We start from the raw sequence: 27,642 nt of genomic DNA, 5'->3' as shown, positions 1-27,642 counted from the left end.
AGGTAAACAGGCTTATTGCAAAGTCAGTAATTATACAATCAACTTTTCCACAATTAAATGCAAAAACTCTTTTCCTTCCATTTTTGATAGAGAGGGAGACAGAAGATGTTTTTAAAGTTTTCATGTAAACAATGTTCACTATCACCCGAATTCAAAGATTTATTGCAGAACAACCCACACGCCATCCCCAAGTCTGTGTAATAGATTCTTATTAATCATTTTACTGAAATGAAATACAAAGGGCAACTAAATATATCAAAGGAAGCAAGAATCATGGTCTGCTCTTCTCTGGAGTCTTTTGTTTTCCTACTGCTCTTAAAAATTTTTGCTATTCTTTACCATCTGATAGACAGAGTCTTGCATAGAAGCAGCCAGACTAGACTCCAAATTTACAAACTCTCTCTGCATGTGTGAGTCAGGAGCTTGCTATATTAATTCCACTTTGTGATCTGGCTTTGTGTCTTTCTAAGAGTCTTTACAGTGACATCTTTCTCAAATTCTTCATGGCTGAGTGACTCTGTCAATGGACCTTTTTCCTGAAAGTGCGGCAGCAACTAATGTTACAATTATTTCAATATCACCTCAATATTGGAGCATTCTGTTTGTTCCCTTGTATGGCTGCTTTGCATGCTTCATGTATTGTATTTTGAATTTTATTGAATTGCAATAGTGATATTGTGGGATGATATTGTGTATTTATTTTCTAGAACAGTTGTTCCTAGTCTTGGGTCATAAGGCAAAAAAAAATCCAGTGATGTCATAACTGAATTATCGCTATGTGATTCTTTAAAGTAATTGCTAACCTTTTAAAAGCATTTTTTTTCTTGATGCTTCTTTTGGATAGGTTGAGGGAACTCCAATGTGGTCCACATACATGGGCTCCAGATAAAATATAAAATCCTGCTGAATCAGTAATCCTGATTCAGTACGTCAGGCTATTCTGTCAGAACAGAACTACCTTTTGCGCTTTCTCCCTTCTAATGAGAAAATTTTCCATTGAGGGGAATGTGACATAGCAGGAGACAAAAATGGCTGTCTCTCTTTTTTTCCATGTGATTATTATGGACAAACAGAGGTAATAAAAGGAAAAAAGGTGGGAAACAGAGATTGAAATTACAGCTTTGTCTAGCTGGATCTTTGCTTCACATTCTTTGATTGTCTATTTGTAGAAAAAAATATTACATATTATATGTACAATCCTAAGTGAAAATAAATCTGACTGGAAGAGAATGGAGAGTGTAGACGTCATCTAATACTGTGTCATGTTATTTCACAGACATGTAAACTGTCATTGGGGTGAAAACTTGAAAGTGGCAAAGAGCTGAGAGAAAAACAGATGAGGTTTTCACACATGTATAGTCTCACACAGGATGGGGAAACTGAAATGGGTTAAGAAGCTTGTGAGAAATTTTGGAGCATTGGAGATGGATTCAGATCAGGAGAGGAAAAAGAGCTACTAAACAAAGATGGGATTAAGAAGGAATCAGATTCCAAGCTGATTTAAGATTACTGAAGAGGAGTTGGCATAGAAATCACTCTGCAAAGTGAAGGAGAGCATGGCATCTGGGTGAATTCTTAGAGGGACAAAGGGATTCAAAGCTACCAAAAAAGTAGATCAAGGTTGTGCTAGTCACAAGAGATTACCAGCAAAGTTTTAATTGAAAACTTTGATTAATTCATTGGGGAATTTAGAAATAGTTACAGGGGAACCCAAAGGTGCTTTTTCACGAGGCATCTGGATTTTCTTAAATCATTGGAGGAGTTAAGACAAGAAAACATAAGTTACTCTTGGTTTCAATATACCCAATTGAAAGCTAGGTGGAAGTCAGATCAAAAGGTTGGCATCACAATTACAGATCAAAATTTAGTAAAACAAATTAGAGATTTAAATTGTGCACATATAAAGAAGATATATAATGCTTTAATTGAATAGGATTCGGAAACAGAACTGGTTAAAGACTGTATGATAAAGTGGGCACAAAATATTCAGGAACCAATTTCGTTGGACACCTGGGAGATAATTTGGGTCAGAAATGTTAAATTTACTCAGGCTCAAAACTTAAGAGAAAATTTTTATAAAATGTTTTATAGATGGCATCTGGATCCCAAGAAGTTGTCCAACATGTATCCTAATTTACAGTCTAAATGTTGGAGATGTGGTAGTTTAGAAGCTACCTATTTTCACATGTGGTGGACTTGTAGAAATATAAAAGCTTTTTGGATCAAAATTTGGTGGAACATTCAAAAGATTTTTAAGAGAAAGATAAAGTTTTCTCCGCAATTGTTTTTATTGGGTATTGTTGTAGATTGTGATGTTAAAGAAACTAATGGATTTTCTTTTTTCTCTTGGAAGACGTTTCGCTTCTCATCCAAGAAGCTTCTTCACAGAAAGCTTTAGTTTAGGGGAAAAAAACACTAACATATTAGCAGAAACAACACTATAGCAGGAAGGGAGATAGTTAGTTTTGGAATGGTAAATCAATTAGGCCATAAAGAAATTTACATTCCTTTGAAAGACAGAAGAGAGAGAAAAATGAGGAAAATTAAGCTTTGTTGTTATGCACTAACTGAATGCTACTTGCTTAGTTTCTATCCTTGACAGGCTATATATAAACACACATTTGCAAGAAGGGCTGGCTGCACAGTGTCTGCCTGATGAATCCTAAGAACTTATTACAGAGTCCTGGAATTTCTAACTAGTTGGGGAAGGAGGAAATCATATTAATGAAAAGTTTGTCCTTTATTCCCAATTATCTCTTATCTGAAAATTTTCTCCTTCCCAATTTGTTTTTTAATCAAGCTATTTCAAATATTTTAACAGATAAGGTTGGGAGGTTACCCAAGTCCATCAGGTCTGTCTTCTGATAACTCAAGGATTTCTATGAGCAAAAAGTCACAACAATTTTGTCTCAACTATTGCTATTCTCTTAACCAAAGACTTTGCAATTTAAGGTGGCAAATTTTTTGTGAATTCACTTTGAACCCTTCCAGTTATCTGGAGCTCATTTTATATTCACAGTAATTGCACTGATGAGTAGAATTCATTCGATGTTTGTTCATGTCAACACATTTATTTTTGAACTATAGGTGTTCTGTTTTAAATTAACATTAACACTGGATGTGAAGTAGGAATACTTTGGAGTTTGGATGAAGTTTTGTCCTCAATAGATGCATAGAGATATATGTACTGTATATGTGTGGGATATGTGTAATGTGTGTGTGTGTGTGTGTGTAAACATTGGGGAATTGAATGATCATTTGCATCTAAGATTCTTTAGATAGGGAGTTAATAAAAACAAACAGAAGAATCTAGGTGCATTATGGGTATCAGATTTTATAGACACACATGATAGGCATCTTGAATTATAGGAAGGGATGTCATATAAAAGGGCAAAAAAATTTCAGAGCTGTTCCAGAAAAATAGGACAAGAAACAGTGGGTTTAAATTATAAGTAGATTTCAGCTGGAGGTTAGGAAAAATATTCTAACGGTAAGAATGGCTCAACAATGGATTAGATTTTCTCAGGAGACAGTAGATTCTCTTTCCTTGGAGATGTTTAAATGGAGACTGGATGTTGTTACAGGAGTAGATTCCTGCACTAGGTAGGAGGTTGGGCTAGATTATCTCTTGGGACCTTTCCATTTTAGGTTCTTATGATTTTGAAGCTTTATGAATACGGGGAAAAAATAGCATTGCCCCCCCCAATCCGACTCTACACATACAAACACAATGCAGAGCCACTACAACGGGGAAGTCCTATTACTGACTGGAAACTAAAAGTTGTAAGTATCATCCAACCAGTAAGAAATGCTACTGGACAATGCAGTTACCAGCCCAAATTAGTCTCCCTTTTTCTTTCTTTCCTTTTCCTTTTACCCAGGATTGCAATACAGAACATAAGGCAAAAGCTCAGCTACCAAAAAGAAACCACATAGTATTATCCACACAAATACCTCATATGTTGTAATCAATAATTTGCTTTCCAGGAAACAAACAAATGGAAGGAAGGAAGGAAGGAAGGAAGGAAGGAAGGAAGGAAGGAAGGAAGGAAGGAAGGAAGGGAGTCTCAAAGTAACCATGCAAAGAAATTCAGCAGTAGTTTCAGAGGGATGCTTTGCAACATGCCTACAACATGCCCTTCCTGTGAACCGCTGGACTAATGCAGCAGTTTGCATATTTAAAACACTCACAAATCAAATACCAATATGATGGACCTGTTTACCATTTCTGACCAAGAGGCACAAAATCCATTCCCAGTTGAAGATTACCTGCATCCCAATATAACAAAATGCTTCCAATGTATTGTTATCAATCTTATATATGTAGCACTTTTAAATTAAAAATTCAGGAGCTGCACTCTGATGACTGTTGTCCTGAATGATAAACATTTCAGTGAAATGAATGCCAAGTCCATCCCCACACCCTGCCAGCAATGTGTCTCCTTAAACCTCGGTACAGCTGCATCGTGTTGCCCAAGAAGTTGAAACAAATACCTCTGAATATGTCTCTGCTCTAGCAAAAGCTTTTTGCTCTTTGTTTCCATCATGAAAATATGAGGCATGATCACAGTTCTAATAAAATTCTATACTCTTGACAGCTACATGAATATATGCATGACCATGGACATCTTTATATTAATTGCTTTATGAAATTAAAGCCAATCTGGGGGTCTTTCTCTGCTGAATTTTAAGTACTACATGGGAGGTTAGCTTCACACCATTGTTTGACTGGGTTGTATTTTCTATGCCAATGACCCCATCTCCCTTCCATTAACTCTGTTTCTAAACCTGTAATGGTCATCTACACAGACATTTTGCCAAGATTTCCTCCTACTCTGGAGAAAGAAGGAAATCCTGTTAGCCTAAATAGTGTTGCTACAATAGCATGCCTGTTAAATGCATCTGGAACCCGCCATGCTGTTCATACAGTTCCTTTGCATGACACTGTAAGGGGAGTGATTGGCATGGTTTTTTTGGCCAAAATATGAATGTCCCCAACCACAGAAAAGCCATTACCAATTTTCATACTGAACATCAATGAATGATGGTGGCTATAGTAGGACAGCCTCATTTTTTCCCCCCGAAACAATTATTGGCTTATCAGCTGGATGCCCTCAAGGTGGTAGCAAAGAATTAAAGTTGTTGCCTCTCTCTTGCTTGCCACTGTTTGCCCTTCCAGGTAGGCTTTCAAGGATTTCGTGAATGCCACTTTACTGTTGTATGGTATAATAACAGAAAGTTGAAATTCTGTCAGAGTATACTTCTGTGCCCTCTTATATTAAACAGAATCAGATTTATCCACTGATAAATAGACCCATTTGAAAAGGAAATCAAGGATCACAAATCAAAATCAAGGCTGTAGGAACTGAGATTCTGCTCTCCCCCTGCAGCCAAAACAGCACTGCAGAACAAACACTACAACCCAATTGAAGGGGCAACAGATAAGCTAAACTAGTTATAGTTGAACAAATAACCATCTCAGCCTGTGTCAGTTCCTGCCTTTTCTCCATGTGCCATCAATTGACCACAAATAAGCCTTTCTCTGTTTTGGTCAGGGAAAAGGCAGTTTTTATATACTAGAAAGTTTGTGTCAACTCCAGGTTCTTTCAGAACTCGGCTGGTGAGAAGATGGAGCCTGTATTCTTGGGGGAAGAAATGTGCCTTTGCCACTTTCCTAAACACTGAGAAAGTGGAGATGTGGGAAGGAGGAAATGCAGAGGAAACAGAAAATACCCGTGTCTCTGCCTCCCTGTTTAAAGTCAACCCTAGTCTAACCCTTTATGCAGTGGTGGGATTCAGCCGGTTCTCACCAGTTCAGCAGAATCGGTAGCTAATTTTTGGCTGACTTCAGCAAACTGGCTGAAGTCCTAGCCCTTTTTCGCAAGGACCAGAATGGACCACTGGAAGTGTGTGGATGCCGCTTCCAGAAGTCCATTCTGAGCCAGGGAGGCCTCCCAGGCCCAGAAAAACCCACCAGAAGTGTGTGGAAGCCACTTCCGGAAGTCTGTTCTAGGCCTTGGAATGGACTTCCAGAAGCAGTGTCCACACAGAGAAACGGTTGTTCAGGTACTATTTAAATCCCACCTCTGCCTTTATGTAAGGGCACTGTGGTGAGATTCAGCCAGTTTGCACCACTTTGGCAATAGACAAGCTGAAAATATTAATGCCACCAGCAACTAGATTTGATGGAATATTAAAGTGCTGGCCTAGAAATCAGGAGACTGGGACTCTCAATGGTGCTTTTTAAAAAAGCAACTGGACTGTTTTTTCCTTGAGGAAGAAGAAGACAACATTTCTCCTCTCATTCAAAAAGCTTCATCAGTTGTGACTGGATGGTGAGGGAATGGAAGGATAGGATCTAACAGGATGAGGGGAGGGGGGGCAGAACCAGTAGCTAATTTTTTGTTGCCCAGGCCTAGAATGGACTTCCGGAAGCAGCATCTACACAGAGAACCGGTTGTTCACATATTCGAATCCCACCACTGCGCAAAGGGGTAGTGAAGTCTACAACTGAGGGAAAAGTGGAAGTGTGCAGAGCACTGTGGCATGGGCACAAGGATGAAGAAAATGGGGTGTATGAAGAACAGCAAGTGGTTGGAGACCTCTGCTAATGGCTGGGAGAACCCCGGAGACTGGCAACAGCAAATGAAGTCTCAGTGGCAGTGGCTGGGTGAGAATACCTTTGGCTGGAGAGTCCTTGGAGCAGGAGCAATATGACAGCTTGTTGTGAGAGAAGGACAAAGGAATTGAGGATCTTACAAGTTGCCACAGCAACATCTAGAGAAATGAAGTCCGGAATGCTGGCAAGCCTTTGATAGCCGGAAGAGGCAAAACTTGGAATGTAAAGACAGGGAGCTGACAGAGACTACCGAGAAGACGAAAGATCCAACAGGAGGCTTGAAGAAGCAAGTCAGCATAGCAGCAGACCAGAAATGGAGGCTGCGAAACCGCCCCCTCTACCCAGCAACAGAAAGCCAAAGAAAAGCATAGCACCTGCAAGCAATTAACAAGGGCCTTTGTGAGGGCTGGCGGAGGATGGGGAGGCAGGGAATTCGAGCACCAGCAGAAGAATGCAGAAAAACAAGAATATGGCTGAAGTTAAGTCAAGCTACAGCAATAAATAGAAATGTAAATTAAGAATTCATAAGAGACATAGAGACTAGGAAGATGGAAAAAATGAGACATGAATTTACCCAGAGAAGACAGAAAATCAATACAGCAACAAAAGGGGAAAGGAAGAATGTACACTGTAGTCAACTGAGTGAAAGATAAGTAAACTATTCTGTAACAAGCAACCAACTGAAGACACACAAGCTTAGTGTGGGTTCAGTTTCTCAGGAAAAATGTTGAAGGAGTTTGAGGACCCAGATTGTTGGGGGCAATTAAGCTGACTTTGTAATAATGCCGCTTGGGTGTGTGTGTGTGAAAGCCCTAACAAGCAGGCATAGACATAGAATGAAGGCTACTGCTAAGCTTGTAAGCCGCCCTGAGTCTTCGGAGAAGGGCGGGATATAAATGGGATTAAAATAAAAAAAATAAAATAAAATAAATACATATTTTATTTATGTGTATCCCCGATTTATTACTTCAAATATATCCAACACATCTTCCTCCTCCTGTTTTTGCCACAACATCAATCCTGTGAGGTGGGTTGGGCTGAGAGAGAGTGATTGGCCCAAAGTCACCCAGCTGGTTTTCATGGCTAAGGCAGGACTAAAATTCACAGTCTCCCACTTTCTAGCCTTGTAACTTAACCACTAGACCAAGATCTGCACTCTATATTGTGCCCGTAAGATAACTGCCAACCAAGGAGGGAGACTATCATAATAGAAATCATATCTTCCCTGTATCTGGCACTGGCTTATCCACCCATCTTATACTAATGGTAATTTCTGGATACTTTTCAAGGATAACAGTGCAGCACAGAAGTCAAGATTGGTTGGAGGATTGTTGCTGTGTCTAGTCAGCTCAGAAAAAGCTGTAGTTGGGATATTACTGTAATTACAGAAACAGACTTTCTGACACAGTGACATTTCCAAATCAGGTGACATCTGGGATCAAGCAGTCCCCCATCATATTCCTTTGCACCATTGTTTATTTCCCCTTTGTTCAACTTACTGGTAAATCATTCCAAAAGACACAACTCTCACTGTGTGGAAGGTTGCTACTACCAACTTTTATAACTTTTGCTGCTATCCCAGCACAGTTTTGAGATCTTCAATCTGGGCTGAAGTTATGATACTATGAAGAAGGTGTAAAACTTAGGTTCACCTCTTGAGTGGAGTTTTGTCTCCTTTGTTCCACAGACTGCAGATGGAGATGTCAGACCAATGTGTCTTGTGTACGCACCTTCAATCTTTGTCTAAAAGGAATGCAAGCATTATCCCGCACTGAACATAAAAGCATAGCCTAATCTTCTTGGGAAATCAGTATAATGCTAATAAAACTTATTTGTATTGTTCTTGCGTGCAAAACTAGATTTACTGATAGCCAACAAAAGTCAATAACACTCACACATTACTCCCTAGGTGGGAAGCTCTGCATGAATATTTTTGCTGGTGATTGAATAAAAACAATGTTTAAATTAATTTCCTATAGTAGTTTGGATATTTCTTCACAGCTCTTGGTACTATTAAACTGAACGTTTGTGTAATTATTTTTATATGAACTTATTGAAGGTCTCTATTTTTAATGAGGTTCATAGGCCATCCACATTACTCAAATGTGTTTTCAGATCTCATTTGGTTTGGGGCTTCTGTAGTTAGATGGTTCTTTTTATTGTCATTGTATTCATACTTTTTAGATAGTATTGCACTGGCCTTGTTGTTCTCTAAGAATCTATCATGATTGGGGCAGGCAATTAATATTGTCAAATAAAGAAATATAAAAGAAGCTGTCACTAAATATTTCACTGGTTCTTCTATGAAAGATGTCAATGCGTTCCTATGGTCCAAGGAACTCAGTGCATTACATTACAGATTTGTGTACAGTTCAAGGACATCAGAAATGTCATTATTATCTGTCTTCATATCAAGTTTCTGTTTTAGAAAAATAAGGGCTTTTATTAAGATTAGCCAAAATATTATTTCAGTTATTAAAAAAAACAGATTTTGCCAGTGTGAAAAATGACATCATAATTTGTCTTGCTAATATGTTTACTCCTCAGATTTGGTGACTTCTTTCGGTTTGTCAAGCAATTTAAAAAGCAGTTTAAGCTTTACATGACAGCTCCTGTCTGAGCTTGCAGCACAGAGGCAACACTAAGAATCTTGTAAAATTTCAGATGAATACTGGGTGGGTGGGTGAGAGAAAGTTGCTGTCCTTTCTTCCAAGCTGTACATTTTCTTCTTTTTTCTTTTTTTAAATTATCTTACTATAGTTGTGAAAATGATATTGTTACAGATATATCTCTAGGCATGAATCTATACATTTCAAAGGAATTATGTGGAATTAAAAGCAGATGAAGCCTCCTTTTTAATGCTCTTCTTTGCTGACTTATTACATAAAGTGACATGAGGTGGCACAGAACAAGATAAATGAAAGAAAGATATGAGGAAAAAAAGGAAGAAATTGAAACTTAAACAGGTAGATTTTTGAAGTGAACAATCATACACTCTCCCTGGTAGCATGATATCTAGATGCATGTCTTTAATAGACAAGGGAGAGAAAGCTTATAAATGTCACTGAACTGTAAAAGAATTCTTTAACTTCTCTTCCCCGAAGTAGTCACTGGAGAGCCACAGTAATTACAACATTATATACTTCCTTTTTGTCCATAATTCCCAATCTTGGGCCTTTCAAGGATGGCATGTTTGAAGGAAAGAAGATCAGTTTTTTAAGCCATATTGGATGCCTGTACAGATGTCTGAGTGGAAGGAAGGAAGGAAGGAAGGAAGGAAGGAAGGAAGGAAGGAAGGAAGGAAAATATATTTACATAATTCAGCAGTTTTTGCAATTGTTTAGGAAAGGGGGAGAATTAATCTCATGGCATCTGCCACTAGGTGTATGAATTAAATGTGCTGGAGGAAAAAAAGTGTTTACTCAAAATTTCTTCCCCTTATTTTGACAGGCTTCATGATACTTGTACCTGCTGAAATAGGAATACTCTAAGCTTCCTATCATTACTACTCTCTTTTTTGACAGCTCAGTCTACCACTCCTGAGAGACATCATTGGGCCCATAAGGAATGGTAAATTGAAACAGCGACAAGTTAAAACCCTCAGGCAGCTGGAAGAAAAGGAACAGGTATATGTGGATGATGTTTAAAAGACATAAGGTGTTATGTATTAAGCTTTATTGCAACACCTAAAGCTGTGTAGAAGAGTCACCACCAGGAGGCGTTGAACTATAACTGTTTTGGCGGGAAGCATTTCGGCGGGAAACAGAGGTTCAAACCGACTGGTTGGTTGAGTATATATATAAGAGTGCAGGTAGCCCCTATTCCCCAGTACAGTAACTTCCACCAAATAAAGAGCTGTTATGTTGTACTCATTGTCTCGGCGTCCTTCCTGCTCTCCAGAACCCACTACACAACATAAGGTTTAACAAGTTCTACCGTTGACACAGATATTTATTTTTTATTTATTTATTTATTTATTTATTATTTATTTATTTTTATTACATTTATATCCCGCCCTTCTCCGAAGACTCAGGGCGGCTTACAAGCTTAGCAGTAGCCTTTATTCTATGTATATGCCTGCTTGTTAGGGCTTTCACACACACCCCAAGCGGCATTATTACAAAGTCAGCTTATTGCCCCCAACAATCTGGGTCCTGGATTGCCAAATCCATGATATTTGTGATGACTAGCAATAATGACTAGCAATAAGGTTGTTTCACCTGTACCTATTACCTGTGGAAACACCTGAAACAACTACTTTTGCTTCTGATTTTGCCTGAAAAGAGGAATCATCCATATACTTGACTGAAAGTCTTTCTCACCTCTAGCTTAGCCCAAAAAGGAAAATTGCAGAAATGGAGCTTTCCTTGTACTAAAATACATGATTTTTCTCAGACGTATTTGGAGTTTTCCTGCATAAATATAATTCAATTAAATTTCAAGTTGCCAGTGTTATTCAAATAAAGTACGGTGTTCAAGATTAACTGCATGTTGGAAATATTATCAAAATGTTTTCATTTTGCATGTACAAAATTTTTCATTCCCTGGGAAACCTTTTGCTCTCATATTTTCAATACTCAAAAATATAGAAGGATCTCTAATTATGACACATGTTTTCAGTTATCGGATGAAGTAATAAAAGAGCTTCATTTCCAACTGAAAATATTCATTTTATTAATTTTGGAGGGAACAGAGAAATGTAGACCAACGTGGTTATCAAGCACCACACAGCTGGCAAGTTCAATGAAGCAAGAAATGCATAGATTTCAGTTAGTCATGCTAGCCTGGGGTGGATATAGAATTTTGGACATGGCAAAGACAATAAGCCATTGAAAATGAAACATTTGGAGATCTTTCTGTAGGGAGATGTGTAATGAGGAAGAATCAGTACTCAAAACCTGTCAACTCTTCAAGTTAGGCCAGGTCAGGAAGCAGATACCAAAAGAAATAGTGGAACGCTATTAATTTAGGGCAAAATAACAGATTCACGAAAGCCTGCAAAGTACTTTGCCTTCCCTCCCTCTTATACCAAAGAGAATCAAGGTGGGGCAATCTTGAGTTTCTTTCTCCCACTGTCTTGTTTTCCCAGACAAAGCTCATGTTGTCTTAATGGTTGCCATGTATTTTCTCCAAGGTCAACTCTGTCCTCCTCTATTAATCCGCAACATATGTCATAAACTAATAGAAAAGTTCTTACATAAAGTAAGACCGTACTACTAGCTCATGGTGCTTCCTTTTACCAGAAGGTGTTTATATAATCCATCTTTAGTACTGAACTTAGCACATTTTGTTCATTTATGCAACCTGTCCAGAGAACGTTGGTTGGTTTTAAAATTTGCTCTGCTATTTTAAGGGCAAAGTGAAATGGAAATTACCTTCAAAAACTAACGTGAGGTGTTTGTGATACAAGAAATGGAAAATAAGCCTAAACTGTGTTCTTGGTTTTCCAGAAGAGTTCTTAGTTCTAAACTTTAGATTTATAGCAGTAACAAGCTCAATGGTTTTACCTTTCTTCCTCCTCTTTGTCCCGATATGACAGCAAGCAAAGGAACACGACTTACCTCCCAATCAGTAGAAGCTCTCTAAGAACTCCCAAGCGTCTCATAGCCATGAGGATTCCCCTGACAGTCATCCCTTCGCAGAAACAAACCACAACTCTGGCCTTTGGCAACCTCTCCCGGAGCTTCTGTAACAGCTTCTCAAAGCTTTTTTCTCCTGCATTGCTGTAGATCTTATCTGAATGAGCAATGCAAAGGCCTTCCTGTGCAGCCAGTTCCTTGAAAGCTTCCATGCCACTCTCTCCATAGTTTCCTAAAGAAAAGGAGAAAATAAACGAGAATATTTGTAGCTCAGGTTTGACCTGGGGGTTCTTGGTGCTCTCTGAGCTTGCTTGTTTTCTTGCAGACGTTTCATTACCCAAACTGGGTAACATTTTCAGTGCTGGTAAGGAGTACTGTTTACCGACAGTTTACCTTCTAGTGGCTTGCCTGTCAGTGTTGGTGAGGGTGGTCTTGGAGATTCTTTGGTTGGGTTGTTTGCTGTTGGCTTCTTCTGCAGTTTCTTGATTGGGATATTGTTTACTTGATTTTTGTTCTGATGTTAACCTTGGAGTTAATCCATGCTGATCTGAGTGTTGATTACTGGTGGAGAGGTGCTTGGGTCTTTTTGTTCATTTTGGAGCTGACTGATAGTCTCTTTTGCATAGTCTATAGATGTTGTTAATGTCTACGTGTCTATTGAGGGCTGATTTGTCAGTTTGCCAGGTTTCTAGAAATTCCCTGGCATTTTTGAACTTGGTTTGGTGTAGGATGGTCACATTTTCCCAATTGTAACTATGGTTAAATCTATCTATAAGTTGTGAAATTAAAGAATTCTCATCCTGTCTTCTGACTGCTAGTTGATGTTCGTGGACGCATTTTGCCAGTCTTCTGCCTGTTTGTCCTACATAGTGGTTGTTTCTAGAAGCCTGGCATTTTCTAGAAGTCTGGCACTCTGACAACTCAGCCATCAACAGACACATGGACATTAATAACATCTATAGACTATGCAAAAGAGACTGTCACTCAGCTCCAAAACGAACAGAAAGAAGCACCTCTCCACCAGTAATCAGCACTCAGATCAGCATGGATTAACTCCAAGGTTAACATCAGAACAAAATTCAAGTAAACAATACCCCAGTCAAAACTGCCAAAGAAGCCAACATCTAACAGCCCAACCAAAGTATCTCTAAGACCACCCCTACCAATACTGACAGGCAAGCCACTAGAACAGACATGTTAAACTCGCGGCATCACGTGATGTCGCACGATGCATCAGAGCTTTTTCTGCACTGCTTGGCAATGGGGTGGGCGCGGTTTCCTGATGACGCGTCCGGCCCGCAGGCCGGCAGTTTGACACCCCTGCACTAGAAGATAAAGTGACAGAAAACTGCACTCCTTACTAGCACTGATAATGTTACCTACTGTAGTTTGTGTAATGAAATGTCTGTAAGAAAACAAGCAAGCTCAGAGAGCAGCAAGGTCCCCTCAAAGGGGAATAAGGTTGTCACTATTATTTCCAATGACCAAGGTTGTCACCCACTGCATAAATCATAGCTGACTAAAACAATTAAATCAACCAAATAATTCACTCTTCTATAGTTTATTTGAGACCTAGGGGAACAGCACTTTCTAATCCAGAGGTGTCAAACTGCCGGTCCACAGGCCAGTTGCATCATGCAGCGACTGCGCCCACCCCAGCTCCGGCAATGCGAAAAAAAGTCACAATACGTCACAACATGTCACGTGACACGGCGAGTTTGACACCCTTGTTCTAATCTAAATCTTCTTGGCCAGACAGCATTGGTTTCCCTCTTCCATCTCAGATGGATCACAGAGACTGTATTGCTCAAATTATTTCACTACCATTATAAGAACAATGATTGAAAAGCAAAGGAGGCAAACAGGAGGAAAAGGGATTTTTTTTCACCCAGTTAGCATTACTTTATTTTTACTTGTCTGAGACTCCGGCGCTTCCGGTCTACTTGAAAGGAGAGGTTAGCATTCCATTGTTAGCAGACCCTGAAAGCAAGCATTTGGAGAAAAGGACGTGCAGGTTACCCAAAAGCAAGATTTTCACTTATGCTCAGGTCTTGTTAATTCTGTGGAGACAGGAATCAATGGGGCTGGCAGCTCTTGGGGCACTAGGAATACACAGTGAAATGTAAACAAAGACTGCCAATATTCCAACAGGCCCCATTCATCTCTTTCTTTGTAATTGCTGTTTCAACACAGCATTTTTCAAGGTATTGTTTCACCTGGCTTAAAACTTGCAACTTTGCTCAGCTGTGCTTTTAAGCTTTGTTTGGCAATCCTTCAGGCACCTTCAGAAGTCTTTGTTTTGGGAAATTGCCTCTCCCTGGTTTCTTTTGGTGTGAAATTCATAAGAGCCAAAGCAATTTTTATGCTTTCTGTGGGGCTTTATAGAATGAGTGGTGTGGCTTCGAGTCATACTGTTGCTTTTGCATTTTATTTATAAGTGATTTTCTTCCTCTTATGCTCCCAAGACTCGCTGTATACTTGTAGGTAACTTAAGAACACACAAGAGAAGAAAGTGATACCATATGGAAAGTATTCTCCCCTGAAAGACACAGAAGCGTTGCAATTTATCAGAAGAATTTTTGCACTCCTAGTAGTAATGTTCCTCATGTTTCTGTACATGCTCACAGATTAGGAAAAATACCTGTTTCCCTTCTCCCCAATACTTACCTATGGTGCTTACAACTAATAGATAGACTGAGGCAAAGCAACTAGCCCCAATTTTCACCTAGCAAAATTCATAACTGAAGTTCTGAACCAGGACACCAAAATATAACTGACCCTGGAGCTCAGGCTGCCCAACCCATGTCCTCTGTGAGATGTAGCAATAGCAGTGGCACTTAGTCTTATATACTGCCCCATAGTGCTTTACAACACTCTCTGGCAGGTTTAAAATGTCAGCATATTGCCCCCACAATCTTGTTTTACTGACCTTAGAATGATGGAAGGCTGAGTCAACCTTGAGCCCCATCAGGATCAAACACCAGGCTGTGGGCAGAGTTTGCCTGCAATACTGCATTCTAACCACTGTGCCACTAGGGCTCCTACATCCTGAATTTCATTTCTAAGGCCCTATTTCTAGAAATCACTCCACTGAATTCTAGGAACAATTCAGGAAGAAAATTATTTGATTTCCGAATGATTTCTGAATAATCAGAATAATACAGAACAGTTCATTACCCTTATCACACCTGAATAGCAAGATCTTTTTAAAAGCCTTCAACTCTCCACATATGTATCTTATAATCTGAGCCCTAATCTCTTACACACTGCCAGAGTTTCCTTCTTTTAAATCTTGTCATTTTGTGGGAACTAGGAAGTGTACCTTTGCTGTAGTTGCCCCATTCTTTGGAATAATTTCCTCTCCAATGTATGACAGATTCCCCAACTCTTCTCTCCTTCAGAAATCTGTTAAGACCTGACTTTTCCCCATATGTTAAGGGTCATTTGAGTAATAGTCCTCTTTTGATTGTCTTGTTATCTGCTTGGCCACCATTTTATATTTTGTATTTATATGTTATGCTTGTCTATTGTTATATGACTTTTTTTACAGTGTCATTCAGTCATGTGATTGTGATTTGCAGTCTTCCCAGGTGCCTTGTGACAAGCAAAGTTAATCGGAGAAGTGAGATTCACTTTACGCCTATGTGATTCACTTAATGACCTTCTGATTCCCTTAACAACTATGGTGATTCGCTTAATGATTGCCATAAAAAGGTTATAAAATTGGACTTAGCTACATCATGACTTGCTTAATAACTGCATTGCTTAGCAACCAAAATTCTGGTCCCTGTTATGGTTGAAGATTGCCTGTAAACACCATGCAACGATGCTGTTGAACAAATGTAGATTTCCAGTGCTAACATATCTTTGATGATTTGCTAGGAAAAAGGCATTATCTTATTTTTGCCCAGCAACTAAGGCAGAGACTGGGTTGGTTTGCACATTAATTTTGTCAGTATGAATGTTATTCATATAAATCCATATGAGCACCATCTAGTGGGCAAAATATAACCATTAGGTGAGTTTATTAATTAATATTAATATTACTAGAGAAAGATTTATATGACCTGAAGAAAAATCAGAGTATAATTTTATTATTATTGTTTCTTGTACAGTCAGCCAAATATTTATAATAAACTTGGCATTTTTATCCACCTACTAAGTCTTACTTAAGAACCTGGGATAGGCAGATGTGAACGTTCGGTGGTTTAAAGATATTGTCTCAGAATAGAACCTGTTCCAAGTAAAGCTGCTTTTTGCAGTTGACTGATGGTGATTTTGTCAGTGACAATGGTGTTCAAGTGGTGCTCCAGATATTTTGGGATTGCAGTCAAGGTACCACCTTTGCTTTCTTTTGCCACAGTCATTCTGCTTCTGTTTGCAGGTCCAGTATGGTTAAACCTCTGGCATAGCTCCCATTCTTCTCAAACACATTCCACAACCACATCCGAGTAATGCCTCACTGGGAGATTAATATAATTGTGGTTCATTGCACAGTCAACCAGATGTTTAGACTAGATTTGGCATTTTTATCCACCTATCGTTATTATTATATTATCCCACCTTTTTATTTATATTTGTTGAACTCAAGGTGGCGAACATACTTACTATTCTTGCCTCCTATTTTCCCCATCACAACAGAGGTGGGGAGTGGGTTGAGAGAGGTGGATTGGGCTGAGAGAGAGTGACTTTCCCCTAATCAACCAGCTGACTTTCACGCCTAAGGGAAGCCTTTTCTGCCTCTCTTAGATGTGAAAGGAAGAGAGGATCTTTGGGATCTTGGCTTTAATTATTCCTCTCTTTTAGGATTTCCAAGTGGCCTCAATGGCTCCCAGTGGTGGAATTCAAATATGTGAACAACTGGTTCTCTGTCTGGATGCCGCTTCTGGAAGTCCATTCTGGGCCTAGGCAACAAAAAAAATAGCTACTGGTTCTGGCAAACTGGTGTGAACCAACCAGGAAGAAACTCAGAGTAAGACAGAAGAAAATAGAGGTTTTGACTCATTAGATGGGACATTATATTATTAAATAGATGTTTAAACATGGCCAAGGGAATAGATAGGGACGCGGTGGCTCAGTGGGTTAGGACGCTGAGCTTGTCGATCAGAAGGTCGGCAGTTTGGCGGGTCGAATCCCGAGTGCCGCGTAGCAGAGTGAGTGCCTGTTACTCGTCCCAGCTTCTGCCCACCTAGCAGTTCAAAAGCATGTAAAAATGCAAGTAGAAAAATAGGGACCACTACGGTGGGAAGGTAACAGCGTTCCGTGCGCCTTTGGCGTCTAGTCATGCCGGCCACATGACCACGGAGACGTCCTCGGACAAGCGCTGGCTCTTCGGCTATGAAACGGAGATGAGCACCGGCCCCTAGAGTCAGAAACGACTAGCACGCATGTGCGGGGGAACCTTTACCTTTACCTTTAAGGGAATAGATAATTGTTAGAAATAAAAGTATTGCTATAACCAGAAAGATAGGATATGCAACTAGAATACTATATTTTGGTATGACAAGGGAAATATGAAAATGCTAAAAGGGTCTGAATAAGGGAAACTTTTGGTTACCCAAATATAATTTACTATGAGAAAACTATAAGTGATAGAGACAAGATATTATATTAGTAAACAGATGTTTGAATATGGTTAAGAAAATAGATAACTGTTAGAAATAAAAGTATTATTATAACTAGAAGGATAGGATTTCTAACTAGAATATTATATTTTATTATGAGATGGGAAACATGAAATTTCTAAAAGGGTTTGAATAAAGGAAGCTTTTGGTTACCCGAATATAATATATTATATGAAAATTGTAAGCAATAGAGATATTTCGAACATTGATGGGATATTTTTTTTTAAAAAAGCGGGAAAAACAGGATACTGATTGAACAAATGGATTTTACGTGCAAATGCAATTGAGATATGTTTTGGCTAGAAAAGATATTATAAACTCACATCATCGATATTATATATAATACCAGAAAAAAGTGATGAAGATGTCTATACTTAATTGTATATGTATTAATAGTAACAAGAATTGTATTTGCCCAGTGTGGAAAAATGTGTACCACTGGAAGAAGAGAGGATCAAGGAAGCAATGGATAGTGTAGTATTGGAACTAGACTGAGAAAGTTAATATGTACCACTGAATTACAAATGGACCCAGACAACACATTATTTATTAAGTATTTATGATTGCAAAATTAGAAAATTAATGAAATGTTTACAAAAAAAGAAGCAGAAATGGGTGGCAGATAAGCAATATTCTTTTTCTTTCCAATCTGGGAGGAAAAAGACAAAAAGAAAAATAGGGTAGGAAATGACAACTTCCAGCCTTCTCAAAAGAGATTAAGAGCATTATGAAGAAAAAAATAAAAATGTGGCAACGGAGGGACAATCATCTCCAATTAGGTGCAAGTAATATCACCTGCTATTATTTCTGGACAGATGTCACAAATATTGTAATTTGCATTAGTCACATAATGACATGAAGCAAATGACATAAAGAAGAGGGAGTCAAGCTATTCTCCAAAGCACCTGAAGGCAAGACAAGAAGCAATGGATGGAAATTAACCAAAGAGAGAAGCAACCTAGAACTAAGGAGAAACTTCCTGACAGTCAGAACAATTAATCAGTGGAACAACCGGCCTCCAGAAGCTGTGAATGCTCCAACACTGGAAGTTTTTAAAAAGAGACTGGACAGCCATTTGGCTGAAATGGTATAGGGTTTCCTGCCTGAGCATGGGGTTGGACTAGATGAACTGCAAAATCCCTTCCAACTTTATAAAACTTTTATTTATAAAACATGAAACTCAGTCAACTGAACATTCAAATTGACTGGCACTAATGGTTGACCCGGGTTACTGCCAGCATCCTAGGTATCAACCAGGTATCTCCTTAAAATGTAAGATGTTCCAAGTAGCGCAGTTATTTGTAGCTTTGCTGCAGTTATTGCAGAAAGCTGCAATTTCTTGATGTATTTTGCAAAGTTTTTGGACATAGTTCCCAGTGCCCCGATGACAATGGGTATCACTGTTACATGTTTCATCCATAATCGCGCAGTTTCGATGGCCAGGTCGTGGTATTTCATAATTTTTTCCGGTTCTTTTTCTTTGACTCTGGCATCTCCTAGTACAGCGATATCAATCAACTGTACACTTCGGTTCTCTATGACTGCGATATCTGGCATGTTCCAAATGGCGATCAGTCTGTATTCAGAAGTCCCACAAGATCTTCACCTTCTCATTCTCGACAACTTTTTCCACCCTATGTTCCCATGACTTTTTGGACACAAGCAAGTCGTATTTTTTACACAATGCCCAGTGGATTAGTTTAGCAACTCGGTCATGTCTAGCTTTGTAATCAGTTTGCGTGATTTTGCTGCACTCACATATTAAATGTGAAACAGTTTCAACTTTGTCGTTGCAAAGTCGGCAATTTGGATTGTCAGTAGATTTTTGTATCTTCGCTTTCATGGCATTAGTTTGTAGTGCTTGTTCTTGAGCAGCCAGTATTAAGCCTTCTGTTTCTTTCTTGATGGTTCCCATCTTAAGCCATGCCCATGTCAAGTTGTTATCACATTTTCCTTCAATATTATTATTATTATTATTATTGTTGTTGTTGTTGTTGTTATTATTATTATTATTATTATTATTATTATTATTATTATTATTATTACTATTCCATTTGCACAGTAAGCTCATGACATGTGATATCACTTGTCCCTCTTTATTCTCCCCCTCCTGAGATTCACATGTGCAGGTAGCACAGAATGAGTTTATGGATTGAAATAAAAGATGACTGGTAGGGCTGTAAGAGGACTTGGATTTCTTTTCTATGAAGAAAGGAGCATATCACTGCAGCCTCTCTTTTTTCAGATTACCACTATAAAAAGATACAGCTGTATTAAGGAATCAATCATTAAAGTCAAACTGAATCTTAAAACAGCTGTACTTTTTTTTAGGTTGCACAAAAACCTGAAAAGAGGGGCTGCTTCAATAACAAAAAAAAAATAGATAGGTGCTTGCCCAAAGTAAAAATAACTTGTTCCAAATAATATGCAAGGTGTCCACAGCAGCCAGTTCTGGGCTGCAAACATCCAGATGACTGATAAACCCCTACTTCTTGCTGGAGTTTTACTGACCAGCTCTGGTAGCCCTATCTACTACTCCCTTTACAAAATCAGGTGGAGTGAAACTATAGAAAGCACACCAGATCAAAGCCTACCAAGTTTGGGATGAGTAACGGTGAATGAAATTTGGAATCTCTGCCTGATGTTCCACCAAAATTCAGAGAGAGAGAGAGAGAGAGAGAGAGAGAGAGAGAGAGAGAGAGAGAGAGAGAGAGAGAGAGAGAGCCTTCACACTTCTCCTTTTTGAGCTAAGAAGCATACTGCCCCAATCAGAAGTCGCTTGCATAACCCCTCCATTCTAATAAAGTTAAAACAGTAATTCATAGGAACCCAAATTACAAAACAGAAAAATATAATAAACAATTATAATAAGCCTTTATTCCAGACAACTTGACCAAATTCAAAACACAGACCAAGGAGAATATTCACCCAGAATAAAGGCTCTCCCAAATCCTCTAGATATAACCAATTTTTAAAAGGCTTTCTGAGACAACATTGTGAGATCCAGTCTAATCTTGGATGGTAGTGGTGGGGAAATGTTGTTCCCATGTAGGCCACCACAACTGGTCATCTGCAATGCCTGAAGATGACATTCTCTAAGAAGAGACCATTTACTATCCCAGATCTAAGTGGATCGGCAAAAGCTAATGGGCAAAGGCAATCCCAAGGATATTCAGATTCTTAGGCCATGTAGGTTATGAACTAAGAGAACATTAAGGAAAAGCTGTATTGACACTACTCAGTAATTATTATTCTCATTCATTCTTGGGTGTGTGTATGGCCCAATTTATGTAGTCTGTCATCCTGTGCATAGCCAACTACAGGTAGTCCTTGACATATGACCTCAACTGAGCCCAAAATTTCTGGTGTTAAATGACAGTTGTTAAGTGCGTTTTGCCTCATTCTATGATCTTTCTTGTCATAGTTATTAAATGAATCAATTGTTTTAAATTAGTGCCATGATTGTAAAGTGAACCTGACTTCCCCATTGACTTTGCTTGTCAGAAGGTCACAAAAGATGATCACATGCTCCCAGGACACTGCAAATGTCATAAATATGAGCCAGTTGCCAAGCATCCAAATTTGTCACCATGGGGATGCTGCAACAGTGATGAGCATGAAAACAGTCATATGTCATTTTTTTCTGTGCCGTTGTAACTTCAAATGGTCACCAAAAGAATAGTTGTAAATCAAGGATTACCATATTCATACGGTCTAATAGAATAGGTCCCACCCCTTTCTGAACTGCATTTATTTAGAATATTGCACAATATTCCTCAACGCACAATCATAAGTGTCCCATTATCAACATTTACGAGAGTGTATCATGCAACTATCACTGGATAACAAATTCAGATCAAACATTCTGACATAGATTTTAGTCTTTTCATTAAGAATTAAATATACACCCGCCCACTTCCCCATGGATTCCAGTGCAAAAGATTAGATCACCTTCATTCAGATGTATTGTCCTTCCCTTCTTTCTCTTAATTTCACAGACACCCAATATTTCATTTCATTTCATTTCATCCCATCCCATTTCATTTCATTCCCTTTTACCGCTCTTATATTCCAGGTCACCCTATTCATATGAGATGGCCATCCTCCAAATAGGCTTACACTTGTTAATATCTACCATCCATCACAGTGTTGATCTATTGAGGTTTTCACACAATGCTCTTTAATAATGTAGAGAAGGAGTGAACTAGCCGCGTTTGTGCCACATACAGCATCTCCTTCTCATTTTGTCCTATATTTGTTTCTGAACAACTTTAGAAAATATCACAACTATTTCTGAAACTACATTTCACATTTGCATTAATTGCATTAAGTATTTGTGGCAAAAGCTAACAGCATCTCCTAGCCATTTGGGAGAAATTAAAATGTCCATACTAAAAATATAATAAATTATAATAAGATGTCTCAGTCCATTCAAAATATGCACTTGTACACTCTTCAAAGTATATTTACATTTCTCCAGCACAGCAGAATTTAAACAACTCAGCAAAAACCCTCCTGTGGATAAAATTTCTCAATTTTTTCCCAATCATTTACATTACTTTGGCCAAAGATCATGATAAGCACTGCTGCATTAGAAATTAAAGGAATTGACATTTCTGAGATCTAAGCACTTGCAAAATTTGTTCAGCACAGATACTCTTGCCACTGTGAATCATCAAAGTGGGTATATCATTTTTCTATTTTTCACAAAGTGATTTCAGTCAAGAAAATATGAACAGAGAGGGCATTGGTGCATGTGTTAAATAAAAACAGAGGCTGTTTTAATGAACTTTTACTTCAAACTTTTAATTTAATCTAAATTAAGTTAAACTTTAACTTTTGACCAATAAAATGTTTGACATTAAATAACTTTGATCAGAATGGGAAAAAAAACTATGATCTGCTATTTTATAATAGCAAAATCTCTATCTTATTAGACACAGAATATCTTGCCTCATAAACAAACAAATAACTTCTTTGGGGGGTGGAATCTGTCATTCCTATTATCAGCCAAACAGTTATGGGATTAACAATTAAAAACTTACCCTGTCACTATTTATACTTCAGCAAATTTGAAGATCTTGTTGTGTAAGATAGAGAAAAATTGGAACACAAATAAGAGTTATTGAAAATGCTATTGCTGAACTAGTCTAGGCTCCTTTTGAAACCCAACTCCTTGAATTCTAAAATTGGCCAACATCACTTGGTAAATATGTAGATTAATTGGGACATCATTGAAATGAGCATGTCAAGGGCAAACCTTAATTAATTTGGAAACCAGGCTGCTTTAACTAAAAAAGCTACAGCATTGGCAGATGTCATGGGAAACCTGTACATTTTTTCCTGATTTTTGTCAAATTAATCCTCTGTCTTCTACTTTTTGAAAAGTCAGAGAAGTTGTAGAGGTTGTAGAAGTAAAGAATAGCAGCTTTTTTGAAAACATATTCTGAAGTGTCCAAAACAGCAATAAAACATCAACTAACTTCAATCTGCTTCATTAAATATCTTCCTCACTTACAGTATTTTCTTCAGAGTATTAATCTGAGGACATGAATATTTCATGGCTATGACCGTATAAATAGATATGTTTGAAATGGAATCTTCTATTGTTAAAGTCCTTGGTATTACTTCAGTTTTTTAAATGGGTTATCAAAATAAATGTTAATAATTTTAATGTTGAAATGCTTTAGAAATTAGTAATTTAAATATTTCTGAAATTATTTAATCAAGATTTGTTGACTGACACTTGTTTCTACATATAGGAAAATGTTGATTTATGAGCAGCAAGCTTTTAAACTGGGAACAAAGGTTTGCCTACTTTATCCATTTGGGCCTTCCCCAACTTGATGCCATACACATATGTTACTACTATTGTATTCCCACTATCCAGAGATTGGCAGGCGCAAGAAACCAGGAGCTGGAATAGAGTTCAAAATTATTATGAATTTATTCTTTGCTTCCTATACACAGGAATCTACGAAAGGCCAAGACAAATTGGCGCTAGATAAGAGTCAGTGGAATTCATGGGGATCTGGACTTAGGTCTCTTGTGGAAGTGTAGCAACTCCAAACTGCTGATGCATTTGGCCCTGCCCTCGGGCTTAGCCTGGTCATCTCCTACACTGACACTGGATAAGCCAGCAGTGTGCAACAGCAGCTTAAAAAGCTAATATAATCCTGGGTTATATAAAACAGAGGCATAGAATCGAGATCACGCAAAATATTACTACCACTTTATAAAACCCTAGTAAGACTACACCTGGAATACTGCAACCCATTTTGGTCACAATACTACAAAAAAGATGTTGAGACCTTGGAAAAAGCTCAGAGAAGAGCAACTAAAATGATCAAAGGCCTGGAGACTAAAACATATGAAGAATGGCTGCAGGACTTGAGTTTGGCTAGTCTAAAGAAAAGAAGAAATAGGGGTGACATAATAGCAATATTCCAGTATTTGAGAGGCTGCCACAAAGAAGAGGGCATCAAACCATTCTCCAAAGCACCAGAGGGCAAGACAAGAAACAATTGAAAACTGATCAAAGAGAGAAGCAACCTGGAATTAAGGAGAAACTTCCTGACAGTGAGGACAATTAATTAGTGGAACAGCTTGCCTTCACAAATCATGGGTGCTCCATCACTGGAGGTTTTTAAGAAGAAACTAGGCAATCACTTGTCTGAAAGCATATAGGTTCTCCTGCTTGAACAGGGGGCTGGACTAGAAGACCTCCAAGGTCCCTTCCAGCTCTATTCTATTCTAAAACATTGGGGAAGATGAGGATATTAGCCCAATCATTTGTAAGTCCATCTTTCATCCAGAAATCTAGATCACAAGACCTGCTGTGCAAACAGCCTAAATAAATGAATTAATTAAGACTAATTTCAGTCTTTGTCAACAAAGCAAATTGGGCCAAGACTTACAGAGCTGACATATACACAGAATTGAGCAAGGCAATGAAGGAGCATTCCAAAATAACCCTTGAACAAATTGAAGTCTATGTGTGTTCAGGAGGGCTGTCTTCTAGATAGTTGATGATGTCATTGTCCAAATCTTATATTGTGTATCTATTGGTAACAAAAGCCAATGCTCACGTTCCAGTTTAACAAACAAAAATACTGCACATCTCTAATCCAATCTGCATTCTTACACTGTCATTCAGAAGCTAGTGGCAGGTTACCCAAGTGGAGCTAATTACCTCCATAAAGTTTGCTCACCAAAGATCCAACAAATCAGATTCTAAACTCATAAACAGCTTGACCCAAATCATATTTCTAGCTCATCCCAGTCCTCAATAGAATAAGCTGAATTAACATTGTGGGCCCATGAGAATATTTCCAATCCAGATCTAGGTCACAATGAGATTCTGGGGTGGGGGAGAGGGGAAAGTACAATAAACCATGCAAATGGGGTCAAGGAAGGTAATGCAATAAGGTCTTACATTTAGGCAGGAAAAACCAAAGGTGCAAATACAGATTGGGCAAGACCTGGCTTAAAAACAGTAACTGTGAGAGGGAGTCCTAGTGGACGATCACTTGACTATGAGCCAGCAGTGTGCAGCAGCAACCAAAGAAACCTAATAAATCCTGGGTTGTATAAACAGAGGCATAGAATCAAGATCACGCAAAGTATTAGTACTGCTTTATAAAACCCTAGTAAGACCACACCTGGAATACTGCAGCCAATTTTCGTCACCATATCACTAAAAAGATGTTGAGAGTTTGGAAAAAAGTCAGAGAAGAGCAACTAAGATGATCAAAGGCCTGGAGACTAAAACATAAGAAGAACGACTACGGGACTTGGGTTTGGCTAGTCTAAAGAAAAGAAGAAATAGGGGAGAGATGATAGCTGTATTCCAGTATTTGAGGGGCTGCCACAAGGCAGAGGGGGCCAGGTTGTTCACAAAAGCACCAGAGGTCAGGACAAGAAACAATGGTTGGAAACTGATCAAAGAGAGAAGCAACCTGGAATTAAGGAGAAACTTGCTGACAGTGAGAACAATCAACCAGTGGAACAGCTTGTCCTTCAGAAATCATGGGTGCTCCATCACTGGAGATTTTAAAGAAGAGACTAGACATTCACCGGTCTGAGACAGTATAGGTTCTCCTGCTTGAGCAGGGGGTTGGACTAGAACAGACATGTCAAAAACAAGGCCCGGGGCCCGGATCCGGCCCGCAAAGTGGTTTTATGTGGCCCGCGAAGCCATCCTGGAAACAGTGAGGGAACGGCCCCCACTGCCTTGGCCCTGGCCCAGAGACCCTCCTTCTGCCAGAGACCCCCAGATCTGTCCCACTCCTGCCCAGGCCCCCATAGGCACCCTTCATGCGAACGTTGTAGAGCTGGCCATGCCCACCCAGTATGCACTCTAGCCACGCCCACCCATTAGGCCACGCCCACCCTGGCCATACCCACCCAGCCCCTTGAGGGCAACCGCAATGCTGATGCGGCCCTCAATGAAATTGAGTTTGACACCCCTGGACTAGAAGATCTCCAAAGTCCCTTCCAGCTCCATTCTATTCATTTTCCTATTCATATAAAGTGGGGAGGACATTTAGGCATAAGCTAAACAAGCTATACTTTAGAGCCTCACATTCCACAGAGCCTTACAGAATTTGAGAATATCACGTTTCTGATTTTGCAGATGTTCATTATTAGTTTAAAAATGATTCTGATTACTTGTTGTTTGTTTGTGTGAGTGTAATGATCTCTCGAAGAGAGATCAGGCCAGTCAAATGACAAATCTCTTAATCACTAAATGCATTTCTATGAAAATAATTTGTATTTTTCACTTTAAAAACCTTGCTTTTAAATAATTAAAAGGCACATACATGTTTTCTATTTTTTTGTGTGGGGTGACCCAACATCTTGTTTTGGTATGCACCTTCTGGCATAACTCTCTAACAAGGCTTTAGGGACTCACCAGATCTAAATCCAGCACTGGAGAAAGGAGAAAAATTAGAAGAGAGGAAGGAATGCAGCATAATTTAGTTAATCTTCATAATAGCCAATGCTGGTATCTTTTTGTTAGCTGTTTTAATAAATAATTAAGGTCAAGTTTTGAAACATACCCCTTTCCAAAGCAAATACTGTATATCTATTTATAAATTAAAAAAAGAGTTCTTAAAAATTGTAGACAAGTTAACATGATTAGGTAAAGGTAAAGGTTCCCCCGCACATGCGTGCTAGTCGTTTCCGACTCTAGGGGCCGGTGCTCATCTCCATTTCAAAGCCGAAGAGCCAGCGCTTGTCCGAGGACATCTCCGTGGTCATGTGGCCGGCATGACTAGACACCAAAGGCACACAGAACGCTGTTACCTTCCCACCGTAGTGGTCCCTATTTTTCTACTTGCATTTTTACATGCTTTCGAACTGCTAGGTTGGCAGAAGCTGGGACAAGTAACAGGCGCTCACTCTGTTACGCGGCACTCGGGATTCAACCCGCCAAACTGCCAACCTTCTGATCGACAAGCTCAGCGTCCTAACCCACTGAGCCACTGCGTCCCTTTAACATGATTATTTCACCATAAAAATAGCGGAGCAAATAATAAAACAGTCACTGGTTAACTTATAGACAAAAAGTGCTTGATTATTACCAATCAGCATGGCTTTATTGAAGATAGGCTCTTTTCTCTTTTTGATAAAGTGATTCTGTAAACAAAGGGAACATACTTTATGTCTCTCAATTTCTGAAAAACCTGTCACCAAAGTCATATGGCTTTTTCTTTGCCAGCCTCTTCCTCTCAATTAATCTCAGATCAGAATCCTAAGAATTTTATATGAAGTTATACAAATGACTAAAAATGAAACATGCAAGGCTCTCTATATT

At 38.8% G+C, this 27,642-nt stretch overlaps 1 protein-coding gene across 2 annotated transcripts in view; it reads right to left on the bottom strand.

Annotated features, from left to right (window-relative positions):
• The window catches only part of GRM1 (glutamate metabotropic receptor 1), a gene marked incomplete at both ends in the record, with an annotated part of 190,087 nt that overhangs the window by 129,796 nt on the left and 32,649 nt on the right, over nucleotides 1-27,642 (bottom strand). For both annotated transcript variants that reach the window (XM_083348727.1, XM_083348728.1), the window contains one exon: nucleotides 12,181-12,430. In XM_083348727.1, coding sequence (XP_083204853.1) covers nucleotides 12,181-12,430 — 250 coding nt within the window. The remainder of the gene's footprint in view (nucleotides 1-12,180; nucleotides 12,431-27,642) is intronic.

The sequence above is a fragment of the Vipera ursinii genome (genome assembly GCF_947247035.1).
Source record: "Vipera ursinii genome assembly, chromosome: 1".
Taxonomy (NCBI): Eukaryota; Metazoa; Chordata; class Lepidosauria; order Squamata; family Viperidae; genus Vipera; species Vipera ursinii.
This window is presented reverse-complemented; position numbering and strand designations above follow the sequence as displayed.